The sequence below is a fragment of the Acyrthosiphon pisum genome, chromosome A1 (assembly GCF_005508785.2).
Source record: "Acyrthosiphon pisum isolate AL4f chromosome A1, pea_aphid_22Mar2018_4r6ur, whole genome shotgun sequence".
Classification (NCBI taxonomy): Eukaryota; Metazoa; Arthropoda; class Insecta; order Hemiptera; family Aphididae; genus Acyrthosiphon; species Acyrthosiphon pisum.
Genome location: NC_042494.1, coordinates 17,835,123 through 17,844,642, shown reverse-complemented (window position 1 = coordinate 17,844,642; position 9,520 = coordinate 17,835,123). Strand labels below are relative to the sequence as shown.

General features: G+C 31.5%; 1 protein-coding gene across 3 annotated transcripts in view; it reads left to right on the top strand.

The window, feature by feature from the left end:
* The window catches only part of LOC100161259 (acetyl-CoA acetyltransferase, cytosolic), a 23,452-nt gene extending 18,583 nt beyond the window's left edge, over nucleotides 1-4,869 (top strand). The window contains exons 2-9 of one of the 3 annotated variants that reach the window (XR_003838950.1): nucleotides 167-288; nucleotides 404-516; nucleotides 648-847; nucleotides 2,639-2,868; nucleotides 2,947-3,135; nucleotides 3,299-3,461; nucleotides 4,207-4,375; nucleotides 4,438-4,869. Coding sequence is in view for 1 of the 3 variants with exons in the window: in XM_029486762.1 (XP_029342622.1) it covers nucleotides 167-288; nucleotides 404-516; nucleotides 648-847; nucleotides 2,639-2,868; nucleotides 2,947-3,135; nucleotides 3,299-3,461; nucleotides 4,207-4,325 (1,136 nt within the window). In the remaining 2 variants the exon portion in view is untranslated. The remainder of the gene's footprint in view (nucleotides 1-166; nucleotides 289-403; nucleotides 517-647; nucleotides 848-2,638; nucleotides 2,869-2,946; nucleotides 3,136-3,298; nucleotides 3,462-4,206; nucleotides 4,376-4,437) is intronic. The other 2 variants (XM_029486762.1, XR_003838949.1) reach the window with 2 other exon arrangements.
* The last annotated feature ends 4,651 nt before the right edge of the window (nucleotides 4,870-9,520 follow it).

The following is a 9,520-nucleotide window of genomic DNA, read 5'->3' as shown; positions in this document are numbered from 1 at the left end:
TCAGAACATTTTGAAATTTAGATTTACATTTTTATTTGGATGTGTTATGAATATAATGTATACGTATGATGTACTCTTCTGTACATCTGTTTGATTTAATGAAAAATCTTTGACCACAATTCACCTTTGGTTTTGAATATAATTTAATATTATGTATTTACTCTAGGTTCATTTGGCGGTTCATTGTCGTCTTTGAAAGCTCACCAGTTAGGCTCCATAGTGATTTCAGAAGCACTTAAAAGAGCTAATGTCAATTCAAATGAAGTGTCTGAAGTTATTCTTGGACAGGTAAACAAAAATATATACAATATGTCACATTTTCAGTACTTAGTAATACACGTGCTTGTAAAAATATATAAATAATAATATATAAATTATATGAATATTTTATTGTAATTTATAGACCCTTACAGCTGGACAAGGTCAAAATCCAGCAAGACAAGCTTCGATAAATGCTGGAATTCCAATCACTGTACCTGCTCATGGTATTAACCTACTCTGTGGATCTGGGCTGAAGTGAGTTGAAATTTAAAATTATTCATGAACATTATTTATTATATATTAGGTACCTACATAGAAAACTAACTAGTTAGTCGTGTAGGATAAAAATTATTTAAATTATATAAAAAAAGGTGATTGTCCCCTAGGTCTGTGGTTCATGGATACCAGTCAATCAAATGCGGAGATTCTTCAATTGTTATTGCAGGTGGCCAAGAGAGCATGAGTAACGCTCCTCATGTTGTCAATATACGATCTGGTGTCAAAATGGGTAACACAGAATTGATAGATACGATGCTATACGATGGTTTGACAGACGCATTTAACAACATACACATGGGCATAACTGGTAAGAAATCAAACAATTATGTAAAAGATATGGGTTTGTATTCAAATTAGTTGAGTTATTCTAATATCTACCTATTTAACTGTGGGTTTTAGGTAAAAATAGAACAGTTTTTTTGATTTTTTAATTTTAAAGTAAGGTTTGTTAATTACTACTTTTTATATTTTTGTACTTAAGCTAAAATGTCCAATAAACAATGAAAATGTAGGTAAAAACAAAAGAATTTACAAAATTTAACAAATTTACTTTGTATAGGTAGGTAAATAGCACATAAGTCTGAAATATTGTGGCTTATGGCATTTCAACCTGTAATGGCAGTTTGTGTACATCTGGTTTGCTACAACGATATTTAATATAAACATTTTGATTTAAAATTTAAATATTGAAAAAACTGCCATTATACGTTAAGTTTTTCATTCTTCATCTCAATAACTTACTGTTTTGGAAATACGGAGCAGGTTTTTTTTTATTTTGTCCATTATGCATGAACAAGGCTGGACTGGCAGGCAAGATACCTGGAGTTTCCTGGTGGGCCGCTTGTTTGAATTGGGCTGTTTGTACTCGTAGGGACGTTTTTTTCAGTGTTGTTAAGAAACGCGTTCCTAAAGGAACGATTCCTGAAATTGATTCCTTTTTAGAGGAACAAATGAAGGAATAAATTCCATTATTTTTTAAAGGAATAGGAATGTGAATCAATTCCTTATTTTTAGGAATAGGAACGTAAATATTATAATTCTTTTGTTCTTCTCAGAAAAGTGTAAAAAAACATTTGGGGAGAAAAATTATGTATTTTTGTTTACTTATCATGTTATTAATCTATTAAAAAAATTATAGACAAAGCTACCAATTTTTTATTCACATATGACTGTGTTCTGATTAGTAATAATAACTAATAAATTTATAAATGTATAATAACTAATAACTCATGAACCACGAGGAACGAGGAAAAGAATGAGTTCCTTTTTCATAGGAACTAGGAATTGGACGAGTTCTTTTTGACATTAAATGAACGAGGAACTGAACGAATTCCTATTTATACTAAAAGAACGAGGAATTGAACGGATTCCTATATAAAAGGAATTTTAACAACACTGGTTTTTTTCTAGGTTTATCGGTTAAGACTCATCCTGTTGACAGACATAGATACATTTTCTTATGCAATTGTATTAGAAAACTATTTAGAATTAAGAAAATTCCTCAAAATAGATATGAAAAATATATAAATTGTCAAAACTACATGCTTGTGTGTTGTGTCATATTATTGTCTTTGTTAATCGGTAATCCCTACCTTATCGTAACTCACGTCTGCACCTCCTAAAATGTGCGACAATTATCAACACACAAACTCTCATCTATTTTGGTGTCACCATAGTGACTGCACTGAGGTATAAATATTATAATATGCTCGGTAGACACAATTTCGCAAAAGAGCTCAAACCTTAAAAAATTGCTTAATATGTATTAATGTGTATTTTGGAGTCTAAACATATGTATTTTAAATGAAAGTGATAACATTTCTTAGTTCTAACTAATTTTTAATAATAGTATTAAGTGTTCAAATTCTCAAAATAATATCTAATAATTTTACATGAAAATATATGTTTTTATGGTTGTTTTTATAGGTATACCTAGATGAGCCTATTTTTTTATTAGACATTTTTGACCCAGTCCAGCCCTGTACATGAACACTTTAAATCTTGTTTTAGTGTCCTTTTGAAAATAGAAAATAAATTGTTTTAATATTTACAAACATTTTATTTAAAACTATTAATTAATTAAATATGTTCTTTTCAGCTGAAAATATTGCTGAACAGTATAATATTTCAAGGGAACTTCAAGACAATTATGCTTTTGAGTCTCAGAAACGGACAGCAGAAGCTCAAAAAAATGGTTACTTCAAAGATGAAATAACACCTGTTGAGGTTAAAATACGACAGAATACCATCGTATTTGACACAGATGAATATCCAAGAAATGATACAACTTTAAATTCATTATCTGCATTGAGACCAGCTTTTAAACCTGTTAGTTTAAAAATCATTAGACATACGTATAATATAATTTTAGAAGTACCTAATTTGAATGTTTTTGTTCATATTTAGAATGGTGGTGTAGTCACTGTCGGAAATGCATCAGGAAGAAATGATGGTGCTGCAGTAGTTCTTTTAATGAACGGAGAAGAATGTAAAAAACGAGGTTGTACTCCAATGGCTAAAATCGTTGCTCATGCTGTGTGCGGGCTTGATCCAAAAATAATGGGTATGGGACCAGTACCTGCTGTGTTTAAGACGGTACGTGTTAACAATTTCTATTTAAAGCCAAATATAATTTTAATACAATGTAATATAATGTACAGCTGTAATCTATGAAGTCTACAAATAGCTATGTATGCATGCTCAACATACTTAACACTTAACATTGAGTAATTAACTAAAAATGTTACCACATTAATAGATTGAAAAAGCTGGTTGGACAATGGATAGCGTGGATATTTTTGAATTAAATGAAGCATATGCTGCACATTCAATTGCTGTAGAGCGTGATTTAGGAATATCTTCAGAGAAAGTAAACATTAATGGAGGTGCCATTTCATTGGGTCATCCTATCGGAGCATCTGGTATGATTATTGTTTTTATTATGTGATAGACGCTTAAAATTAAATTAAACTGAACTGTAATATTATAATTAAAACACAGACAAAGAGTATGGTAAAATGTCAAAGACTACATTTGGTCGTCACAGGTTTTAAATTTTACATAAAATAATTAATTGATGTCAAATAATTATGAATCATAATATTGGATCGGCCATTCAGTGTGTTTAACAAGAAAGAGCCATACTTTATAGTACAAATTATAATCATATAATTTTTTTTATATTATTTATCCATTTGGTAACTTAGGCCATTAGCTATTTGTAGGGGGGGTGGTACGGTCGGATTGGAACATGTGTGTGTATGTGTGGCAAGGATTTATCTCTAAGACACAGGTGGTTACTCATCTGGGAACTAGTGACACTGGCCGGTCCTTGTACTCAGAACACGTTTCATGACTGAATGCAACCACCGCCGCCACCAATCATATTATTTATATTGAATTAATTATTGCACAAGTATCAACTATCAATATTTAGACCTTTAGAACAATAAATAAATAACAGATTATTTGCTTAACTAAATTAATATTGTATATAAAAACACACATTTTAAATATAATTATTTTATTTTACAATTAAGTACCTACAATTTATTAATTAATCAATTTGAGATAATATTATGAACCATAATATAATACATTGCAACGAAAATGAGCTTTTAAACAATTGAATTCATGTAACTAAATTATATGGTCCATTTAATTTAGGTGCTCGAGTATTGGTTACGTTGGTGCACATATTGTTAAGGACCGGCAAAAAACGAGGAATAGCATCCTTGTGTATTGGCGGAGGCATGGGTATTGCTATTGCTGTCGAAACATTATAATCAACGATCAATGTTAATTATTCTCTGTACAAAAGTACATCAGACTGTAGGTAGGTACCACTTATATAGATCCAAGTCCAAAAATGTTATTAATTCTTGATATTTGTTGCAGGTTAAATTACTGAGGGAATATAATATATTGCGCATTATCAAACAAAGGAAAATTAGTTTTGCTCAAATCAGGGTTGTTAATTTTTTTTTAATCTTGTATTTTATTTAAAATGTTTTTTTGTTAATGGGTTATGGGTTATGGGTTGTGACCAAGTTTTCAGTATTTATTATTGTTGATAATTTAAATTTAGATTATTGTTAATTCACATTGAAATATTAGTTTATTGAAATTGCTTTTTAAAAATATTATCCTGTTTTCAAAGTGTTGTATATTTTAAATACACCAGTCCAATTAAGATTTTTTAAGTTGATAAACTTAAGCAAATTGTATACCAATTAATTTTAATATGTATACATTTTTATAGAAAACGATTGTGTAATATTAGAGTTTTCTTGAATAAAAAATAAACAGCTATGTCAAATTTTCACCTAATGACTGTGTAGCTTTAAAATTGGCTACTTGTAGTCAACAAGTGATCCCGAAATCATCCATGGTTATGGACCGATATCACGTACAAACCGCACATCGGCAGCTTCTAAAACAAACGAACTATGCGAATAGAGGACTATAGAGGAGTGACGAGGATGAGAAAACGTCGATAATGCGAAAAACGGCGTAAAAAGCGTAACATTTTTCGAAAAACTTTTTATTTACGAAAAATTTGAAAACCAACCGGCTGCCACCGCGGCGAAGGTACGCGATTGGACTCGCTAAGGAATCGACGGTAACGGGTCGAAGGGACTGTAGAAACGGAGCGGTGTTTAATTTTTACCATTTTTAAATACCAGCTAGCGCCTAGTGCCCTAGTGCCTTGTGCTTAGTGCTTAATCGTTATCAAGGGTTTAGATAGAATAAATCCGTGAACAATAGTTGGTAAACATCGAGATGTATATACTACATAGTACATACATCTCGATGTTGGTAAGTAACTGACAATAGTGATAAGATATACAACACCGTATACCTAATCAGTAATCACACGGCCACGGTGTATCGGTTTAGGACTTTAGCCTTTTGCTACTATTATTAGTACCCACCTATAGGCTATATTGCATAGTATGCCAGAGTGCAGTTTGAAAAATACAGACAGATTAAAATATTAAATGAAATGTGTATCGCCCATATGGCCATATCTAAGCTGCGAATTGTATTCGCATATACGATATACTATACATATATAATTGCCCTCATATTTACGAGTTGGATTGTAAAAGAGTAAAAGATTATTACATGTACCTACTAGTACACCATTCATAAGCGTATTTATATTATTATACTAGCTGACCTGTCACAGCTTCGCTCGTGGTTGGTTGTTATTTTGCCTTCGGACGATGATATGTAGAATTTTTTATTAAAATTTTATCGTTTAATGTGATCGGCAAGTAAATATACACAATGCATAATTTAACCATGATTAATTAAAACGTATTGAAATGTTACTTTTTTTTACAAATTTGACGGGTATTTTCAGATTTCTGTTTTTGTTTATAGATGGTCGCTATAGGAGAAATAACAACTTTATATAGATTATAATATTATTATTATTTTATTTATATAGATAGATTTATATACGTTATTATGTATATTGAATATTAATCCGTTAGAGCGCACCACTTGTACCAATCTTGTATCTTTATTTCCTGTGACTTTGAGTTATATTTTGCGATTCTCATATAGCTACTGACCTTCCCCTAATCCGGCTAAACATCTGTGTTGAATTTCAAGTAATTCGGACGAGTAGTTTTCAAGATTTTGAGTTCGGAAAAAAGCGACATTCATTTTTATTTATATAGAAGAAGATAGATAGATATCATACATTTTTTACTTGAGAGTTGAGAGAAATACACGACGTACGCATAAAGCGTCACGTACGTCTGCGATTCGTCTGAATAAAGTCGACGCATATAATCCGTTTAAAACGCGTGCATTAGTCAAACACTATTCGGCCTTCTTGCAGGGCATAATATAATAATATTCAAAGGGTGATTCACCAAGCATTAGAAGTGCCGAGCGGAGTACAAAGTCTATTATAATATTAGCATAGTTGTTTATGTTAGGTATTTTGTTTATTCTTTATAGGCTCGGCGTTGGTGAACCACTTCCTAACTTAGATTAGTTCTCATATATGTGAGCGTTGTCGGCTGCTTGTACCCAAGTCTATCTTTTGTATGACATAAAATCATTTTCAAGCGCTATATGGTATTCCACAAAGTAGTCAGTTAGGCCTCTTATTGTTTAATATTTTTATAAATACCATGTATTCTGATGTTTCCCCATGCCACGTTCTCCTTTTTGCCGATGACTTCTAAGATTCTTCACATGATATCCTCACGTCGAATTCTCCAAAAGACTCTTGATACATTCACTATAGAACTATCTCTTAAATCTTAATATCACCAAATGTAAAGTAAACATTTTCATCGTACACGTAAAGCGATTAACTTCGCTTATAATCTAAGTGGTTTGTACCATCAACGTGTAAACCAAGTCCAGGACTTAGGTATCTTGTTTGTTCCTTCACCTAATTTTCGTCCCTATATTGATTTTATTTGTACTTTGTAGTAAAGCATTAGATACGTGTTCTAGGTATTATTATTTATTAGATGAAATTCGACAAACTTCGATTCACCTGGTTGCTTACTTGCACTCCATATAATCAGTGTCAGACTGGCTCGAAAAGGCACAGTCCGCGATTTGGAAAAAAGGGCCCCCAACAGGCAAACAGAAAATGTTTTATTTAGCCCAGAAAAAAATACGTACCTAACTAAAATTCAATCATTCGATATATTAACTGGTTTTACTTTATTTTCAATATAGAATTTATATTGAGTATATTCTCAAGTACTAAGACATTTTCTACAGACCCAAAGTAAATTTACTACAAGAGACCCATCGGACTGTTTTTATTACCAGACAGGGGATATCCCACCTATCCAGGTATCCAACTCCCAAATTACGCCACTGGGGCGTATCCCTACACATTCTGACATCAAACATTATAAAGAAAAACACCGATTCAAATTGTGTCAAATTGTGCACGAGTACAATACTTAATATCAAAATATATAATAATTCAGTTACAATCAGTGATAATGCGAATACCAAATCAAACTCATACCGTCTTACAAATGTATACAACATACCAAAAAACTGTTTTGCGTGGGAAGGAGCCGAGAACGCCACAGTCATAACTACGACATTTTCACCACATAAAAAAAGAACTTTGGCTGTGCAATATCGTTTTTATTTTTTCGTTATCGGAACTTCAGAAAAAGTTATTAAAGTTTGAAAAACGCAAATAATAATGAATTTTAAAACAATAGGAACTTTTTTTGTATAAGTGATATCAAAAAAATAAAAACGATATTGCACAGACAAAGTTCTCCTTTATAAGCGGTGAAAATTTTGTTTCTTCATTATGGCTGTAGCCTTCTCGGTTCCTTGCCGTGCCAAAACGTTTTTGCTATGTCGTACGTGTGTAAGGCGGAGACAACATATGCGGGTGCGACGCCCTCTTAAAAGCCGCAACAATTTTACACTATTTTAATCAATAATACATATTTGTATATAGACAGGTATTAAATTCATAGAATGACAATGTCATTATTTTAATAATTATTAAGAACTTTTCAAGATTGTAAACAAAAATACGTTTTCTGATTTGAAAAAAAAAGAAATGTTTATTTCGTATTTCTATTTACTCTAAACGAAAAATAATAATATTAATAGGTACAAAATCAGGGGCCCCCAATTACCATAAAGAAGCCGGGGCCCCGTCCGCAATTTCGGACTAGCGGTCCGGGTCAGTCCGACTCTGCATATAATAATGCCTTGTTATTTCGGTTCTTGAATATGATGCTGTTGTTTGGTCTACGTGTAATGTCATCGATAGGTATACAGTATACGGACGACGGTCAGTAGGATCCAAAACCGTTTTTGTTAGTTATGCAGGCCACTGCCTAAAAATTCCTCACTCGGGACATTACTATATTGGCCAGTTAATCGGATTATTAAACTTTATTTTCTAGATTATAGGCGTAAGAAATTTGGAAATAGGTTCATTCAATGATTGGTCGAAGGTGAAATTGATGCTCTGAGAATATTTGAATGACTTAGTATCTGAGTTCCTACCATTACCAGGTTTCAGGAATCAGGATCAGAGCATGTTTCTATGAATATTGAATGCTCCATTATAAAAAATGATACATAACTACAATATGTTATGATATATTAATAATTTTGTCATACAAGGCCACATTTTTATATTATATTTAACTATTGATCACTGGTATAGTTGTATTATGTATTTTTTTCTTTAAACCTTAGTAGGTATGTATAGGTATACAATTGTCAAATATACAATACTACGACAAATAGCGTTAACTTTATTGAATAAAAAAAAAGTAAATATATTCAGGATGCCTGGACGCGAACTTAACTAAGGAAACTCGGCGCTATTTTTTTTTTTTTTTTAATGAGACCACAATAATAGTTATGACGTTTTAAAAATGTAAGTGATGAAAGACTACAATTTGGTTTGAAATAAATTCGATAACAGCATCGCTATCTATCGGTTGCGAAATCGCAACGAGTGCTGGACGCAACTGCTCCCTCTGCTATATATACGATTTTTGTATCTTATATATTTACAGATTTTCAAATTTCAATTTATAGGTAGTTCAGTAGTTTTTATTAAAAATCATAAGTAAATTTAAAAATTAATCAACTTTACTATAGTTATAGCCAGTTATAGGTTTAAGACTTTAAATGTGAAAATTAAAATAACTTATAATGGTTTAGAAAACTAGTGTTAGGTGCATGAGTGTTAGGTGCACAGTGGAAGTTCCTGAGTCCCATACATCAATATCTATCGTCAACAATTTAAAATATATTTTTCAATTTTGGAACATTGAAAATAAAGTTTGTGTTGTTGTGTGTGACATGTAATTCTTGGATCTAAAATATGGTAAAATAAATAATAAATAAGCTAAGAAAAATCGTTTGACAATTTAGTAAAAGTTACACTACTTGAAAATGAACAAGGATTGTGTGACGAAAAAAACATGAAATAACTAGTTCAATA